The sequence below is a fragment of the Mauremys reevesii genome, linkage group 2 (genome assembly GCF_016161935.1).
Source record: "Mauremys reevesii isolate NIE-2019 linkage group 2, ASM1616193v1, whole genome shotgun sequence".
NCBI lineage: Eukaryota > Metazoa > Chordata > Testudines > Geoemydidae > Mauremys > Mauremys reevesii.
Window position 1 is genome coordinate 58848193 of NC_052624.1, and position 20216 is coordinate 58868408.

Here is a 20216-nt window from a genome sequence, read left to right on the forward strand (position 1 = left end):
ATAAGACTAAAACTACAGAAAGTTTCAGCCAAAAAAAGGAAAAAGAATTGGCAAAGTTAATGTCTCTTTTATAGTTGAATGTCTCTTTTATAGTTGTTATATAACATCACTGTGATAGAGGAAAATAAGAAAACTGGAGCTCAGATTTTGCATTTGAATTAGCTAATTATGACTGCGTCTGTGTTAATACCTATTGCAAGTTACATTTTTAAACACCAGCTTCCTATTTTCCTCTGAGAATTGTATCCACAAGAAAATAAGCTTTAAAAAAACAACAACACAAAAAGCATATTGTTTTGCATTAATGGGAGTTGCTTAGATAGGTCATGGTGAATATTTACCCCACACTGAGAATGGAAAGACATTTTCTCTAACCTCTGGGAGCTTTTCTATGAAGGTGTGAATATTTGCTGCTTTAGCTGCCTCTTCAACTTCCTCCTGACTGACAACCCTACTGTTGTCTCCATACTGGATATTTTCAGCAATGCTGCCATCAAACAAAATAGGCTCCTGGGACACAATACCCAATTTGGACCTTAACCATTGCAAGTGCAAAGACTTAGTATCTAACCCATCTGCAAACTAGAAACAGAAAAAGAGAAAAATCATTCCCTGCAGAATGCAATACTCCTCCTCAGGTGTACAATGTAAATGTGAAAGACGAATCTGTGAAAATCCTCTGACCTGTGTTAGAGTTGCAGTAAATGTAAAGTGGTCAGTAAACTACTTCTGATCAAATAACAGATCAGATCTTTCATCCAAAATTGAACTGAACCAAAACTCTGAAAATTCAAAAGAAACTCAGATAACCTTTTCTTCTCAGAATAGTTTTTTTTGTTGCACATCTACTCTTCTAGCTTCCATAATAGATGTGGAATTGCCAATCTATAATGAGTTGTGCCCACAGAATTTCCATCTTTACTGATGATGTCAGGTACCAGAGATCTCATGAGAAAGTCTGTTCATGGTCTTCTTAGACCTAGACGGTTGAAGAGCTCCAATAAGAATCCACATCTTTGGGCATTTATTCAAACATCCTTTGACTCACCATCTCTAGGTTATTCTTCTTGGAGCTCCCATCATCATTAATAGGACTTGCATCAAAAGTCTCATCAAGTGATGAATTAGACCTCAAATTGTGTCATGTTAACATGACTAGAGGACTAGTGACAAGGGTTACATTATGGAAAGTATATTCTAATGCCCCCTCCAATATATCAAGTAAATCAATAAAGAGATGCAATCTAGTGATCTAGAGCCAGGATGGGGAGTCAGAAGATCCAAAGTTCTACTCCCAGCTCTACCTTAAGCAAGTCCCAAGTCTTCTCTGCAGTACCTGGACCTGTAACAACACTTATCCACCTCAAAGCGGTGTTGTGCGGATGATTTAATGTTTGTAAAATACTTTGAAGAACAGTTTTATAAGCTCTAAGCATTAACAGCTTTACAAATCTCTTCTTACCACTTGTCCTGCCATAGGGTCATAAAATCTCTCCAGCAGCTGAATGGATGTGCTTTTGCCACAACCACTGCTCCCCACCAAGGCTAGCGTCTGGCCTTTATTAACCTTTACGTTGAGTCCTTGCAAAACATGAGCTTCCGGTCTTGTAGGGTATACAAAATGGATGTCCCTGAATTCAATGTTGCCATCAAACTGACTCTGGAAATGGTAGAAAATATAAATGTATGACAGAAGACCTGTCTATCTTGTACAGAAGCATCAAACACAACTCAGTATGGTCATTTAAACAAAGGCGTTGACAAGTCAGTTGGAAATGGTATGGCATTTTCAAACCCAGAGCATTTTTGTCAATTTATTATTGCTTAAATATGCAGTGACATTGGATTGGTATCTTCTGTGTACAGGACCTCCTTGTTGAGTGGTTCTTTTCTGCATCTCTCTCTCATTTATATCATTCCTTTTCAGCCTGGTTCACAAGGACTATCATTACTTTAGGTAAGTAAACAACCCTAATACCTCTCTTTTATGTCATCCTTGCATATAATCCAGACACTATCACTGTGTGTGGAAAACATAGTTCCTGACCCTGGAAGTTCACTCTCTAAATAGTGTAAGTTCAACACATAATACACAGGATGAACATAGTACAAGGTGAACATCAGATCTCAGATTGGGTTAAACATTTTTACTTTGGTTGGATTATTCATAGTTTTCAAGGACAACTATGTTTTCAGTGTAGGTTTGAATAGGGAAAGGGTAGCTGATTGGCTCTTTTATGTAGGAAGGGAGCTCCGTGTGTAAGAAGTAGCAAGGAAGAAGACTTGAAGACAAGGGTGAGTGAAGGAGATGTTAGGAGAGACTCTGGGAGCCTCCTCTTATGCCTGGGGGAATCGGACAGCTCCAGGACCACAATACCAGCACTGTGAGGACAATGGGCTCTTACAGCACCTAGAGAACTGGACTTTCAAGGTTTACATTCTTTGGGCCAAATCTTAGCTTCACTGAAGTCAAAGGCAGCTGCTTCACTGGCATCAGGATTTGGCCCAGAGTGGTTTCACTTTCAATTAACGTCTTTCTCCACAAGAAGATATTTCCCCTGGAGCATTAGCAGTCTGGGCATGTGGAGCTGATTCAGGAAAGTAGTCAAGCACATGTGTGACTTAAAGTTGTGCACATGAGTTACTGGCATGCTTACAGTATGTGCCTGAGTCCTTTTCTGAATCGAGGCCACTATCCAAAAGCTAGTATTCTAAAGCAATTTCAAGTTTCTGAAAGGTTGGTTCTGCTTGTAAAAGCATTTATGGAAAGCACTGAGACACAGTATGAAATGTGTTCAGTTTACAAATACAAAGATAGTTTCTAACTGTCAACACTGGACTTTGAGAGACAAGTTGGGTTCTTTCCATCTCTCATATAATCACCAGCAATAAAAGGTTCTGCAGGCCAAGTTACGTCCTCATTAATATTTGTGCAAACCCTTTGACTTGAATGAGGTTACTCAAATGTTGTATGCAGTGTTGTTATAGCCATGCTAGTCCTAGGATATTAGAGAGTCAACATGGGTGAGTTAATTTCTTTTATTCAACCAACTTCTGCTGCTGAGAGAGACAAGCTTTCGAGCTTATACAGAACTGAAGAAGAATTCTATGTAAGCTTGACAGCTTGTCTCTCTCACCAACTGAATTTGGTCCAATGAAAGATATCAACTCACGCACCTTGACTTTCTGTTACACAGATGTAACTGACTGGAACTTAGCAAACAAGTCTGCTGATGATGCACAAGAAGGAATAGAATCTAACTCACTCTCCCCCACAGCTGCCTAGTTTACAGAAGTAAAAAGCAGTGAAAACATACTTGTGTTGCTAAAGAAAGCAGTTATAACTCTCGGCTTGTCTTCACTACCAGGAAGTTTGATACTGCTGCAATTAATTCAGCAGGTGTTGATAGCAGAGTGCTCTCTGATCGACTCTGGTACTCCACCGGAATGAGAAGAGTAAGGTAAGTCGATGGGAGAGCATCTCCTGTTAACACAGCACAGTGAAGACACGGCGGTAAATCAACCTAAGCTACATAGAACCCAGTTACAATATTCACCTAGCTGGAGTAGAGTAACTTAGGTCGACTTACACTGGTAGTGTAGAAAAGGCCTCACAATACACCCAGACAGACAGAACCGGTGAATGAAATGTCATTCTTTCAGTCATTTTTCAAAACAGAACTGCACTTAAAAGTATTCTGTTAATTTCTCAAGCAAAAAGGTATTAAATGGTACTGGGCAAATATAAAATTATTTAGTTATTGCTGTTAAATTTTACCCTACCTGTCTGGTCCTGTCTTCTGTGACATTGTAAAAGGCAATTGAACAAGATTAATACAATTAAGGACAATACAGTACCACCAGGTTTGTTAGTTTCAAGGACTTTCTGAATGGCCTTACCAGTTTTGTACCCTCTTCACTATAGCTGTCAATTAATGGTTTCCGATTCAAAAGCTGAAAGATTCGTTGGGCAGAAACTTTAGCTTTGCCAAAATCTGGTGCCAAAGAAGTGGACAGACCAACATTTAAAACACCATATAGAACTGAAAAAAAGGCTCTGAAAACCAAACACAAAACATCTTTCAGTTCATCTAAAGAGAGACTTTTTTATTATTGTTCAGACATTACAAATATTGTTTTCCTTATTTAAAACAAACAGACCTAACACTATCTATAAATCTGAGAATTGTGACATTTTTAGAACTTTGTCTTAGTAAAATTACGCACACAGGATTAGAAACAGATGTTTACAGCTATCAATATTTTTATGGGTGACTAATGGTATGTAATTTCTCCACACAGAAGCATTTCACAAAGCCCGTTGTCTGCAATGAACTATCAGCAGTTAAAGTTTCTCCATAGTAAATAAAATGAGCCAGGCTCTATACATGCCAACACACCTGTTTCAAGCTTCCTCTCCCAGAAATAACTCTTCTGCCTGAATTGAACTCCTCACCAGGTTCTAAACTGTTGGACCTCTAGCACTATTGCCTCAGTAACTAGACTATACACAATAACCATGTGTTGAAATCACTGCCTTTGGACTGATGTGTACTCACATAAATATATTTTCAAAGTCTGTATAACAATTAGCAATGAGCATCCCCCAAATCTGAAGATTGCTGCATAAAGAAAGTAGATTGCACATAGGGCTATTCCATAGGTAAGTCCATATAGGGGGGCTTTTGTTAGAGAGTCCCTGATAAAAGAAAATATTTATGTTAAAGGAAAAAATAATCATGAAATGCCAAGAGCAGAGACTGGCTGGGAGAAGGTCAGACCTTTGGATTAGGGGAGGCAAACCCTATACCTCACTCACTCAAATAATACATAATAATAATTAATAAAGCTGCATGCTAGGGCCTCCATGAAGGTGCCTCTGGAGAGAACTTATGGCAAATGAGATCCCTTCATTCCAACTAGCTGTTTGTTGGATAGGACCTTATGGTAAAATTACCTTTAATACGCAAAACATTTTAACACTTGAATGCTGGTTTCCAGGATAAATGTTTATGGATGGCCAAAGCAATCTGACTCAAAGCAAATTGATAATTTGAATAAGTCTCTTATGATCTTTGAATGCTTGAATTTTTGGACAATTTGTATAAATGTACTGGTCACCAGGGAAAAGTCAATGTCTACAACACAGCGTAACTGAAGCACTGCAGATATTGCCTGCTCTGAGTACAGGAGGGGAAAAAGTAGCAACTCAGACCCCACTGTACAGTGGTGACTTTTAAATGGTGACCAATGTTGTTGTGTGGGATGGTAAAACTAAATCACTCTAATTATGTGCAGACCTTGCTGTGACAGACTCTGGTACTAGTTCTGACAAAATGATTTTTCAACAGAAAATGCAATTTCTGTACATTTCAAATTTTCCATTGGGAAAAAAGTAACAAAATATTTTATTCTGGGTTGGTTTGATCTGAATATTTCTGCTTTGTGCCCATAGCTATGGGACTCCGATAATGCATTATGCCACTCAGTCAGAGGGGAGACCACACTGCATCATGGGAGATGTAGTCCAACCAGGGAGCCCGTCCCGTAAGAGAGGCAATGTTCCAAAACAGGGATATGCAGTTTGATGTTGAACTAGATAAAAACAAAAAAACTTTCAGATCAGTTAAACAAAAGAAAAATTAAATATTTCAATTATTTGAGAATATAAACATATTTTGTTTGGAGAAAAAATGCAAAAATGGAATGATTTGCCATTTCTACATTGAAATTTTTCAAAAACTTTTCTTTCTGTGAAAAAAAATTGATATATTTTCACATTTTATCCTACTTCAGAGCAAAACAGAGGTTGAAATATTAGAATTTCCCACAGGATAGAAATTCAGATTTTCACTCATCTCTAGTGCTCATACATTTTAAAAATGTTTTCCAAAATAGTTTCTCTGTAATTCATAATATTGTGATACAATGACCTGCCAGGACTTGAGATAAGTGCTAAATCTAAGAATCCTATTTCTCCAATTAAATATAGATTTTTCCCCCTCATACTGATGGTTTATAGAATATTGAGCCATAAAACTGTCATTGGCAGCGGACTGTCATTTTTCAATCCCTGCTTTTACTTAAAACATATTTAAGGGAAAAGAAACAAAATGGATAGTAGATCATTTCATTTAAATAAAATGGAGACTAGGAAAATGTCGGATATTTTGGATATTAGAAATTAGCCCCTGCAGTGGTTAGCTTGTTGAGTGTGACTGAAAAGGCCAAAGGGGAAAAAGAAATGCACCTTATTTCAAGACCTGCAAGTCCTTACTTGTAGTACAAGTCATAATACACGGTGATGTTATGTAGTATAAAGTCTTTGCCACTTGACCTATGAAACTCATTCTGCTGCAGTACTTGTGAAGCAAGTAAACATCCCATATTCGTGTTAAAACAAACTTTATACCAGGTCATTACATTCTCTCTCTCACACAAATATTACATCACTCACAATAGCGTCTAAGAAGATATTTTAAAGAAACTGAGTAAATACATTTTACTCTGCCAAAATCTTTTCAAATCATTCATGTGTTTAACATTTTAGTCTTCAAATGAATGTAATATGACTAAATCCTGAGTTGTTTTAAATTAAGAAAATATGTATTCATTGCTTTTAAAAAACAGAATTGTTTGAGAGCAAATCCTACCTGTATGGACCATTCAAACTTGCATTATATTTCTCATAGAATGCATCTTCACTAGTTAATGAAGCCACAGTTCTTATATTTTCAACTGCTTCCACTGAAATCTAAATGGGGAGACAAGGCGGATATGAAATATTCTCTTATGTTTGAGTCTGCTCCTACCACTACGTAGTTAGAACATCTCTAGCACTTTTCATCTTTCGCTCTCCAAGTGTTTTTCTTTAAAAAAAAATGTGATTAAGTATCATTCTCAGGGAAACCGGGGCACAACCATTAAATTATTTGCCTAAGGTCACACCGTGGTCTTTCTGCTAAGCTAACATGGCTGCTATGTGATTCCTAAGTACTCCTCCCCAACCTGTACATTTTGTTGTACAGCAGCATTAGCTGGCACTATAGAAGGCATTAAAAGGTAAGAAATTGCTCCTTGCTCTGAGTACCCATATCCCAGGCAGCAGCTCACTGGAGGGCTGCATGCTACCTTGGTTATGCAGCCTGAGCGGCACATGGAACTGGGTGAGCCCCACACTCCTACTACCCACCCCCAGTGGGGACTCCTGTTCCTGCTTCTGCCAGGCTTCCCCAGCCATGTGCCAGGCCCACCCAGTCCACCCCTCCTCCAAACCAGGCCCTTCCCCCCCACGCTTTGACCAGCACTGCTACAGGGGCGACGTGTATCTTAACTTCTCATTTTCTGGATTTCAGATATTTAAATTTGCATGTGCCAGCTTCCTCCTTTCCCCAGGGGTGCTCAACCCCCCTGCTCATCTCCAGGCCCCGCCCCCATCCCACTCCTTCCCCCAAAGTCCCACCTGCGTCCTGCCTCTTCCCACCCCACTTCCTCCCGCCCAGTTCCTCCCCCTCCCCCGAGTTCACCTCATCCCCCTGCTTCCCCTTTCCCCCCAGCACCTCCTGCACACCGCGGAACAGCAGATTGTGGTGGGCAGGAAGCACTGGGAGGGAGGGGGAAGGAGTTGATTGGCAGGGCACTGGTGGGTGGGAGGCACTGTGGGGGAAGGGAGGAAGCTGGCTGCCAGTGGGTGCTAAGCATCCACCAATTTTTTTCCACCCACAGAGTCATCACCTATGCCCCCATCCCTTGCTCTAGACCCAAAACAGCTCTCTTCTTCCCATTTACTCTTACACTGCAATCACCCCTTGTAATTAATTTTCTTTTCAAATACAGTTTGAGAGTCTTCTTAATTATCGGCTGTGCTCTGAGTCCATTTGTGCAAATTAAAACAAAAGTTTACATTTCATTTTCAGATTTCTGCTCAGGGTGGGCGTAGAACTTCAAAGCTGCTAGAATCTGTGAACTTAATTTTTTTCCCCTGGAGGCTGTGGAAACCCCATACTCAAATGACCCCATCTTTGGATCACTCACCCTACCCTACACTTTCATGATACATAGCAAATTTCAAGACAATCTGTGTAAACACACAGATTTTAGCATGCTTAGTAGTCATCCTTTAAACAGGAAGGGCTTCCCCACCTTAGCCAGAGCAGAGCTGGTGCTCAGTTATAATGCTGTATAAAATTAGAAGGCCAATGGAGCAGAGGATCTCCACACATCCATCAGCATCATAATAGTCGCAGAGAGCTGTGAAGTGGCCCATTCATCTCAATGGAATGTTCTCAGCTGAAAGTGAACACCCAGCCTGAATCCAGCCAGAATCTAGCTCTGAGGAGGGTGACCAGACAGCAAGTGTGAAAAATCAGGACAGGGGTAGGGAGTAATCGGCTCCTATATAAGACAAAGCCCCGAATATCAGGACAGTCTCTATAAAATTGAGACACCTGGTCACCTAGCTCTGGGACATATGAACTGCTCCATTCATGCCAGTGGGTTTTCCCATTCCCCCTCCCCAGGACTGTAGAGTTTCTGACATGCCCATTCTCGGCTCCTCACCCCTCTCTCAGCAGTGTGTTCTTGGGCCATGCTCTGAGCATGCCTGTTCTAAGCTTCCCACTCAGAGGACCCGCACTTCCCTGATCCAAGCTCACATGGGGAGAGGCAGAGAGAGGGGGCCAGACTCCCTTAGAGGGACAAAGCATCCCAGATTCCAGTTCATGTGAGGAGGTAGGGAGAGGGGCTTAGATGTCCCCAGAAAGCAATGCCTACTGCAGACCCTGGCTCACAGGAGAGGGGACATGGAAGGCAGATAGATCCCCATGGCTGGGCAAGGCAGCTTCAGAACCTGGCAAACAGAGGGGGGTCAGGTGCAGGGCTCAGACACCCCCCCGAGAGGCAAGCGCCCCCCCCCCCCAAAAAAATTCCACCTCACATGCAGGAGGTGGCGAGAGGGGCTAAGACTCCCCTAGAGAGCTAGGGGGTCCCCCAGATTCAAGCACACACACAAAAGGGCCAGAAGGGGAGAATGTGGAGCTGCCCCTATTCCCCCCAACCCTCTGCAACAAACCCCCATGTCTGCTTCCCAGTATCCATTCCCCAAACGCAACCTCCTCTACCACCCGTCCCCATTTATCTCCCTCCCCATAATCCCCCCTCTTCTCCGTGCAGCCCCAAACCCCTCTCACCCTATTCCCCTAACTCCTCCATCCCCTAAAATGCTCCTCTCTTGCCAGCAAGCATTTGCACACCTATTTTTTTAAACAAAAATACTTTGATGACATTACACACCCCTCCAAAATGAAGCCTGATAGTAACAGATTTTAGCAACATGCCTGCCAAGCTTTCACAGGTTTTCAGCAAAGGGGACCGTGAACTGTCAGTAGCTGGGGGAGTTCAGGAACAAACACTGTGCATCTCTTCAGTCTATCTAGCCGCTTTGACCATATTCTACCTGCAAATCCTTTGGGGTTCGCTTTACATACGTGCTCAATGTAACTTGTGGAGTGCTTAACCTTTACTCAAGAGTCTAAGTGGATGGCCAAACTCTTTTGCTAATAATGTTCTGAATCTTGCTTCCCCCATGTGGCTAGTGGATGCCATGTATTCTCTGGTGGTAACCCTCAAGTGAGTGAGACCCTTGTGCCAGGATCAGACCCATGGTCTGATATCTAGATGTGGGCAAAAAAACATTACTAGAACGAACCTTTAGTAAAGCGGATTATTTGGTGGGAAATGGCATCTCATGAACCCGTTGATCAAATAACCCCAAATTTGGATCACTACACATATCTTGCACCCCCATAAGGTTCACCAATTTATAGTGGTGCACCTGAGGAGATGGCAGGGTAGGGTTAATGACCCAAACTTGACATCTGTTGAGCCAGACATTCTGGAGATACAAGCCCTAAAACAGCCATTTTAAAAAAAAAGTTTCTAGGTGGTGGGTGTTTTTAAAAAAAAAAACAAAAAAAACTTAGAGCTAGAACTGTAGAGCTAGAGTTCATAGGTAGATACTAAGGACTGGAAGATGAATCACAAACCACTGGATGGCTGTGAACTCACCCTTCAATTAACACACACACACACAAGTCAAAAGGAATTTTGAACTGAGTGGCTGGAGATTGCTACAATGTGCGAGTCATAGGAGGTGATTTCATTTTGGGAGAAATGCAATCAAAGTGTTTGGGTGGAAAATTGGATGTGTAAAGTTTCTGGGAAATAGGGTTGCCAAACCTCCAGGATTGTCCTGGAGTCTCCAGGAATTGAATTATCAGAGGAGTAGCCATGTTAGTCTGTATCCACAAATCCACCAGACTCCTCGTTGTTTTTCAGGAATTAAAGATTAATCTTTAAAGATTGTGTCATATGATGAAACCTCCAGCAATAGGTTCAACCAAAATTGGCAACCCTGCTGGGAAGGGGGATTGGGGTAAATAGGAATAGGTGGTAGGGGAGGTAAGAGGTTCAAGTGATGGAGGCACATGACCCCCCAGCTCTGCCAGGGCACCCCAGCCCTGCACCGCAACCCGCTCTGCCCTCTCTTCCAATAAACAAGTCATCCTGCACCTCAACCTTCCTGCACCCCAACCCCCAGCTTGGTCTTGGCATCCTAACCCTCTGCATCCCACAGCTGTCTTTGCACCCCAACCCCTCATGCACCCCAACTTTCCTGTAGCCCCAGCCCTTCCAGTGTACCCCAACCTTCCTATACCCCAGTTCTACCAGTGCACCTGACCCGTTGCACATCTCAGCTCTGTCAGTGCACCCCAACACTACAGGAAAGCTACTGGATGCACATTCATGGGGAAATTGGAGGGTTCGTGGCTGACCAGAAACTATTACAAGCTCTGACACCTCACTGTTCTTGGAGATGGGGTACACCTATTGGAAAAGGGTCAGAGGATTTTTCTCTCAAACATAAAATTGTCACTGTTTTGGAACACGAACCCTATCTGGGATTTCTCCCACCAGCCTGATACAAACTCCACCCTCTAGCCATTCTGAAACACGACTAGGAACACTATGCCACTGGAACACAGCTGTCCTTCACCCCAGGCACTGCATGGGAATCAGATCAGAGGAGGGAGGAAGTGACAGCAATAGAAAAGTTTTCACAGTGAGTGAAAAATTCACGGAGACGTGTTCCCTGCTTCCAACAGGGAGGCCTTTGTATAGTAGTGGGGACGGGGGAATGCAGTGAATGGGTCAGAGGTATGGCGGGGGAGGTTTGCTGAAGCAGGGCCGTTGAGGCACAGCTGATGAATGTGTGTGTCAGGGGATGCAGCTGGCTCAGTATGCTAATTGTGGAACACTATATGTACAACTGCCTATATGGCCACAACCTTCTAATACCACCAGAGCTTTTCCTGTTTAAAAAAAAAAAACCTTAGAAATTCCATGGCAAGGAACGCCGTTAAATGCACAGTTAAGGTTGCTTGGGAGTATCGTACACCTGCAGAATGCTGTGTAGAACAAAATTCAAACTACTGAAAACCAGGAGATGCACAAGTCAGGTTGTGCATGCAAGCTTACCTCTGCCCTCTTTCCGCAGTGCCCAGTTAACACACATACCTTTGCTCTGCCAACCCCGCAGCTGCTGACATGCACAAGGTCTTCACCTTGTTTTACAGCACATTCTCTGTCACCCACAGGATTCCATCTAACAATATTACAGGACAAGAAAGAAAGAAAAAAAAATCAAAGGCTGCCCACCCCACGTTCCATCTGTTCCATAGAGCTGGCAGTAGCGAATGGGAATTATTTACATATACTCCAGTTGCAGTCAGGATTCTAGGTATACCTACATTAAATAGTGGAAACAGTAGCTGGGCCTGCTTGGTAAGTGTCTTGGTGATGTGAGGATGTGTGGATGTGAGAGAGCAATGCAGAGCTTAGGAAACCAGGTCAGATTACAAAGGATGAATATAGGCGAACAACACAGGAATGCAGGGGCAAGATTAGAAAGGTAAAAGGCACAAAATGAGCTCAAACTAGCTATGGGAATAAAGGGAAACAAGAAGACTTTTTATCAATACATTAGAAGCAAGAGGAAGCCCAAGGACAGGGTAGGCCCACTGCTCAGTGAGGAGGAAGAAACAGTAACAGGAAACTTGGAAATGGCAGAGATGCTTAATGACTTCTTTGTTTCGGTCTTCACTGAGAAGTCTGAAGGAATGCCTAACATAGTGAATGCTCATGGGAAGGGGGGAGATTTAGAAGATAAAATAAAAAAAGAACAAGTTAAAAATCACTTAGAAAGTTAGATGCCTGCAAGTCACCAGGGCCTGATGAAATGCATCCTAGAATACTCAAGGAGCTAATAGAGGAGGTATCTGAGCCTCTAGCTATTATCTTTAGAAAATCATGGGAGACGGGAGAGATTCCAGAAGACAGGAAAAGGGCAAATATAGTGCCCATCTATAAAAAGGGAAATAAAAACAACCCAGGAAACTACAGACCAGTTAGTTTAACTTCTGTGCCAGGGAAGATAATGGAGCAAGTAATTAAGGAAATCATCTGCAAACACTTGGAAGGTGGTAAGGTGATAGGGAATAGCCTGCATGGATTTGTAAAGAACAAATTGTGTCAAACCAATCTGATAGCTTTCTTTGATAGGATAACAAGTCTTGTGGATAAGGGAGAAGCGGTGGATGTGGTATATCTAGACTTTAGTAAGGCATTTGATACGGTCTCGCATGATAGTCTTATCGATAAACTAAGCAAATACAATTTAGATGGGGCTAATATAAGGTGGGTGCATAACTGGCTAGATAACCGTACTCAGACAGTAGTTATTAATGGTTCCAATCCTGCTGGAAAAGTATAACGAGTGGGGTTCCGCAGGGGTCTGTTTTGAGACGGGCTCTGTTCAATATCTTCATCAACGACTTAGATGTTGGCATAGAAAGTATGCTTATTAAGTTTGCAGATGATACCAAACTGGGAGGGATTGCAACTGCTTTGGAGGACAGGGTCATAATTCAAAATGATCTGGACAAATTGGAGAAATGGTCTGAGGTAAACAGGATGAAGTTTAATAAAGACAAATGTAAAGAGCTCCACTGAGGAAGGAACAATCAGTTTCACACATACAGAATGGGAAGAGACTGTCTAGGAAGGAGTACGGCAGAAAGGGATCTAGAGGTTATAGTGGACCACAAGTTAAATATGAGTCAACAGTGTGATGCTGTTGCAAAAAAAGCAAACATGATTCTGGGATGCATTAACAGGTGTGTTGTGAGCAAGACACGAGAAGTCATTCTTCCGCTCTACTCTGCGCTGGTAAGGCCTCAACTGGAGTATTGTGTCCAGTTCTGGGCACCGCATTTCAAGAAAGATGTGGAGAAATTGGAGAGGGTCCAGAGAAGAGCAACAAGAATGATTAAAGGTCTTGAGAACATGACCTATGAAGGAAGGCTGAAAGAACTGGGTTTGTTTAGTTTGGAAAAGAGAAGACTGAGAGGGGACACGATAGCAGTTTTCAGGTATCTAAAAGGGTGTCATCAGGAGGAGGGAGAAAACTTGTTCACTTTAGCCTCTAAGGATAGAACAAGAAGCAATGGGCTTAAACTGCAGCAAGGGAGATTTAGGTTGGACATTAGGAAAAAGTTCCTAACTGTCAGGGTGGTTAAACACTGGAATAAATTGCCTAGGGAGGTTGTGGAATCTCCAACTCTGGAGATATTTAAGAGTAGGTTAGATAAATGTCTATCAGGGATGGTCTAGACAGTATTTCGTCCTCCCATGAGGGCACGGGACTGGACTCGATGACCTCTCAAGGTCGTTCCAGTCCTAGAGTCAATGAATCTATTCATCTATGTACCTCCAGGATCCTGTGTGCATCAGAACAGTGCAGAATTGCGTACCTTATATCATTAGCAGGGCACAGGGTATTTTCAGTAGCGAGCTGACATATGAGCAATCTAAGCATTTATTATCTATGCACACTCCAGACAAAGTGAGTGTGCTCAGTGGCAAATGAAACTGTACTGAAGAGTGGAGTATGTAGTTAGCTCTGCTTGGTAGGTATGTTAGCGAGATCTCTGGATGACTTGGAGATGTGTGACAGAGCTGTGACTGAGATATGAGGAGATCTATGTGTGTGTGTGGAAAGGCAGGAGGTGCAGGTGTGCAGGATGAAGTATGTCTGAGTTCTACGTGGAATTGTGTAGGTTATGTCAGTAACAGGGCACGGGGCTTTAATTACAAAGGATATTGCCAGCTGTGAGGTGGAATTTGAAAGGATTCTAATGCTTTCAGGATGGCTAAGGGAAAGTGTAGGTTGAGATGGTATCCTGTATGTAACAGTAGCCCTACACTTAAGCTGGGAGGTGCGAGTCCAAGCTTGCATAGATGTACCCACTGTGCATAGCCAGGGTGGCACGAGCAGTGGCTTGAGCTAGCCGCATGAGTACAAACCCACTTGTGAGGCTTGCCCACGCCACCGCCCTAGCCACACTGCTCTTTTTAGTGCACTAGCTCAAGCAGAGCTAGCATGGGTATGTCTATGAGACCTGGGAATCACCTCCCAGCTCAGATGTACCATCAGGGCATGGGAGCTATAAAAGGCTGTAAAGCAGTTCTCACATTGTACGTGTCTGATATTCTTTCTGGGGAGTTGGTAAGTGTACACCACAATCTGGAACCTTCTGAATTTCTATAGTGCCAAGGGCCAGTGAGAGTACATGCACAGTGAGGCATAGCTGAAAGAGCCTAGAGGGAAGCTAGCATGGTCAACCTTCCCCTACCCATTCTTGTCCTTTCATATTGTTAGCTGGAATCCTGAGGGTGACATTGAATGGACTGGAGAAGAAAGTGAAGCGCTTGAACATTTCAGCAACTGTGGGGTTGGCAGAGTAAAGGTATGTGTGTTAACAGGGAGCACTGGGGAATTATTGAAAGCATTGGGGGAATTCCTGATGTTCAGAAGTTTGAGTTTTGCTCAACTCAAGGTTCACCAAAGGGACGACCTGCCACCAAGCAACCTTAACTTTGTGTTAACATAATTGTTTTGCCATTGAATTTCAAGGCAATATGAGTAACTGCGGATTTTAAAGCAATAAGAAAAGTCATCCTCACCCTTAACTAGAGTGGAGCTAGCATCCCACTATAATAGAATGTCTCTCTTTATCACTGTTTTATTTAATATATAATTTCTGTAGACACTCATCACTGACAATGATGTCCTTAAAACGATATAATATTATACCCATTTAATTTATATTGGAGATCTTACTCTTCCGGCCTCTTCCAAAGCTTTTTGATCTTTTGACGCATGACCAGCCACAGAGCTCAGTCGAATAGCACTTGCAGCAATAATGAAAGGAATGCAGGCCAGGATAAGCAAAGTTAATCGCCAGTCATATACAAAAACAATAATGATGGCGGACAGAAGGGTAGAGGCAGTCTTAGTGAACAAGCCAAGTCGGCTTCCAGTAGCCTATTAAAAGCAAAAGAGTCCAAAGTTAGAGTTAATTCTTGACACACTAAATAGAGATCAAATGTATGAAATCATTGTTCACTCAGGATCAAATATTCAGAGGGAGAACAATCATAAATGTTGTGCATTTAAAATGGACAGTTGTACATGCAAAAACCCATATGGACAATTACATATGCAAATACTCCTAGCTGTGGGTGAGGTTCAGGAAGCCTGATGAAAATGTGGCCACATGGGCTCAATTCAACAAAAAATATCAGGGTCCTCCTGTGCCACAACAAGGCACAGAAATCATGAGGAGCCAACAGCCTCTAATTTGGGGCATTTCAGTTATTGGGTGCCCAGCTGGGGGCCAAACTGGAAAATTGAGGGGGAAAGTTGATTTGATTAGATCTGAAATAATTTTTTGGGTGTGGGTGGGGGGGGGGGTCAAATAAAAAATAATAATTTCAAATTGACCAAAACATTTTGGTTGACTAAAAACTCCCCCTGTTCCTCCCCACACAAATTTTTTTTGTATTGATTTGACCATTTTGCAGTGTTTTTCTCTTCTTTTTTATTTGGTCAAATTTGAAAATGAAATGCCATTTCAAAACAAAAGTAGAAATGGCTTATTTTAAATGTTCAAAATGAAACATTTAGACTCAAAACAAATCTCCCTTCTTCTCTCTTCACAGTCCATTGCTCATGGTAGGGAGTGCACCCCTTCAGAACAAAAGTTATGCGGATGTCCGTACAGCTCAGCTGTGGTAGCTTAGAGTCCAGGGTACTTTTAGGGAAAAAAAGATGTAGGATAAATCTCCCTTCTTCTCTCTATTCAAAATTCATGAATATATTTGGGGTTCCTAAAAATGCCATTCACTGAAAACATGTTGGCCAGCTCTCCTCATGCCTGCAGATGAAATGGAAAGTTTTGTGGAAGCAATCCATCTTTCAAATATCATATTGTGGACAAACCAAAATAAACCTTGGGTGGGAAGTATGGTTCCTTCTTTGCTAGCCAGAGGCTTTCCTGTCCTCAAGAGACTTTTGTGTTCAATAAAATTATAAAACCAAAGCAATGCCAAGATGAATTATTGCCATATACTTTGGGGCTTACACATAAAGATCACTTTGAGACTTCAGTTAGCACAACATACGGCTGCCCATTTACTTAGCAGTAGCCGTTTTGGTTCCAGGCTATAGGAGAGAGAAGGTAGGTGAGGTAATATCTTTTATTGGACCAACTTCTCTTGGTGAAGAAGACCTAAAGAAGAGCTCTGTGTGAGCTCGAAAGCTTCTCTCTCTCACCAACAGAAGTTTGTCCAATACAAGATATTACCTCACCCACCTTGTTTCTCGCTCACTGATATTTCTTTGTTCTCCAGAGCAGGGGTTCTCACCCTTTTTCTTTCTGAGGCCCCCCACACATGCTGTAAAAACTTCATGGCCCATCTGTGCCACAATAACTGGTTTTCTGCATATAAAAGCCAGGGCCAGCATTACGGGGTAGCAAGCAGGGCAATTGCCTGGGGCCCCATGTCACAGGGCCCCCCGTGAAGCTACATTGTTCAGGTTTTGGCTTCATCCCCATGTGGTGGGGCTCAGGGCCCTGGGCGTCAGCCCCATGAGGTGGGGCTTTGGCTTTCTGCCCTTGGCCCCAGCGAGTCTAATGCTGGCCCTGCTTGGCGGACCCCCTGAAACCTGCTCGCAGCCGGTTGAGAACCACTGCTCCGGAGAATGCAGTGTTCTCATGTTCATTTTGATCTATTAAGCTTTTTCATAGTTTGGATCCCATGCACCTGTTTTACATTGACAGCTGGGATGATGGACCTTATCCTCAAGAATTAAGTTGCAGTTTTTAAAGATTCAAGTAATTGTACGTTCAGTCAAATCTTGGAGTGATTCCCACTCTGTGCTGGGCAGTAAAGAGGAGATGGGAGGGAGTATGAAATCTAGTGAGTCTGAGGATCTAGTGTACTTGTGGCACCTTAGAGACTAACAAATTTATTTGAGCATAAGCTTTCGTGGGCTAAAGTCCACTTCATCGGATGCACAGACTGGAACATACAGTACGAAGATATTTATATATACAGAGAACATGAAAAGGTGGAAGTAGCCATACCAACTGTAAGAGGCCAATCAATTGAGATGAGCTATCACAGTGGTTCTGAAACTTTTGTCCTGGTGACCCCTTTCACATAGCAAGTTTCTGAGTGCAACCCCCATTATAAATTAAAAACACCTTTTTATATATTTAACACCATTGTAAATGCTGGAGGCAAAATGGGGTTTGGGGTAGAGGTTACAGGTCACAACTCCCCATGTAATACCCTCGTGACCCCCTGAGGGGTCCTGACCCCCAGTTTGAGAAACCCTGAGCTATCATCAGCAGGAGAAAAAAAAGGCTTACAGTTGGTATGGTTACTTCCACCTTTTTATGTTCTCTGTATGTATAAATATCTTCTTGCTGTATGTTCTAGTCTATGCATCCAATGAAGTGGCTGTAGCCCATGAAAGCTTATGCTCAAATAAATCTGTTAGTCTCTAAGATGCCACAAGGACTCCTGATCTTTTTGTGGATACAGACTAACACGGCTGCTACTCTGAAACAAGAGGATCTAGTGAGTCTAGTGAATCTGGGAGTTGAGGAAGGATTTGTTTTTTTTAAGACAAGTGAAGTAGAAATTAAATTTTATTTTAAACTATTGAATAAATCAGGAAACTTATTAGTCTTTGCTCATGAGCGAATTTATTTTAAAAAGTATGACTGATTTTTTTCTTCAGAATTTTTTTGATGGGGTCCTGTGGTGGGGAGGAAAGGGGAGATTCTGAAGAATTGGCCACTTACATGCAGGATTTTCGGTGGCTCCTATCCTACCCCACTCCCAAAAGTCACACAGTCCCTTGTGCTTCTGCCATCACTGATACTCTGTATTAATGACAATTCACTTCACCCCAGAAAGCCCACATAAACAGGCTTCCTGTGTATGAAGCGTAGTGGACAGAGCTGGGAAAAACAAATCTACCCACATCAACATGAGCTCAGGGCATTGACTGCAATGCAATTCTCCCACAACTACAGCCTCTCCAAGCAACCGAAGTGGGACTTTAGGGCCACTTGATACACGGAAGACTTTGATCCATCAGGCAGTTTAAGTGGTGCAGAAGTGCTTACACTGGCCCTTGGACATGGCTTACTTTTAAAGTTACTAAGTTGTTTACTTAGTCGCTTACAGCAAGGAAATGGAAGGTGTAAGAACATCTGCCGAAGCTTTAGTAATCGTCATTAATTGGGACCAGTGAAACTGTTTCCAAGACTATTTAAATGTGTCAGAGAGCCTCTAGAGTAGATTTACCAACTTGTTTTCCAAAGTAACTTCATCGCCCCTTGCCAACACTGCAATTCATAGTTGCAAGCAAAATGTAAAAACAAAAACAAACATACCCCTTTGACTTGTGAAGCGTCTGTAGCTAGTCTGGTTAACAAAACCCCTATGGCATTTTTAGTATCGTCGTACCAGCCAATCTCCTGCAAGGGAACAGACAGTTCTGTTATTTTTGCTTTTGCAAGTGAAGTCTTCTTACCGTAACTCAGACTGGTCAGGGTCATTAGTACAATGTATGGACATTTAAAGCTTGACTAGCACGTGTGCGGGGGGAAGAGAGAGAGCCAACATAAGCACTAAGATACTCACTCTTCTTCTGTGATGAGCAACATTTGTCAGATAAACTGAAAACGATCTTAAAATAAACTATTCTTACCCGCAGAACATTTGGGTTTATGGTAATTTTCCCTCTCCTCCCCTATCCCCTTAGAATGCTCCTGTGCATATGCAGAACCCTGTGATACCAAGCGCTACCAATGGGTGTGCAGGGTGCCTAAGTGTTCACCCACAGAGAATCCTCAGCAAGGAACAAATAGAGGTGTGTCCTTTCCCAGGGATCCATCAGGAGGGAGTATCCAAGGACAGTCATGTTGCAATAGTATTATTGTAAATCAGTCCTGATCCAGCTGGTCATCTTGACTAGAGAAACCACTCTAGTGAGCAAAGATAATGCTTTGAGAACCTACACCTGTTATGATATGGTCCGTTTGCTATGGAGTTGGATGCAAACAGACCTAAACCTATTTATCTAAACATTTATATCATGACCATCAGGGTCAGATAGAGATTTAACTTCTGTTTTGTTAATCTTTGCAAATATACCAATGCACTCAGATACATGCATGTTTTATACACTCTTCAGTATGGTCGACATTGAAAGAGATGGCATCAAAATTAGACAGCTCTCCTACCAGCACTGAGTTAATTTGTACATGCTTTTGCTTTATTTTGTTTCGCACGTGTGCTCAGAGACTTGCCGCTTGTGCAGTGTTGAAGTGTCACTAAAAGGATGGATTCTCTCAAAGCCATGTTGGAAGGAGGCTCTACACAGGCCGCAGGGAACCAGGAATTTTCATGGTGTTATACAAACATCAGCCCACAAAAGCCACCTGGCTAATGTGGCAGGAGTGCTGCATATTTGCTGTCTATTGCTCTGACCCAGAAACGAGGCCCGTACCTGCTGAAGCAATGCTTTGAATGACAAAGATCGCAATCTCTTGGTCAGAACTTCCCCAGACTTTCCAAACATGAATCCCTGAAAAGGGAGAATGGGAAATACAACAGTTGAATTGTATGTGCTGGGCTGTACAGTCATATTTAGAACAACCTGCTGTATATGTGATGATATTTCAACCGTTCAGCTACACAATTTACAGAACCTACACAGTGTTTTGGGAGATGGTTTC

The 20216-nt window shown here is 42.4% G+C and overlaps 1 protein-coding gene across 1 annotated transcript in view; it reads right to left on the reverse strand.

Annotated features, from left to right (window-relative positions):
* LOC120398549 (ATP-dependent translocase ABCB1-like) overlaps positions 1–20216 on the reverse strand; it is an 80215-nt gene that overhangs the window by 12541 nt on the left and 47458 nt on the right. Inside the window, 9 exon segments of the mRNA XM_039526059.1 lie at positions 376–582; positions 1463–1660; positions 3901–4057; positions 4560–4602; positions 4605–4699; positions 6654–6754; positions 15239–15442; positions 18870–18953; positions 19988–20065. Of these exon segments, the coding sequence (XP_039381993.1) occupies positions 376–582; positions 1463–1660; positions 3901–4057; positions 4560–4602; positions 4605–4699; positions 6654–6754; positions 15239–15442; positions 18870–18953; positions 19988–20065 (1167 nt within the window).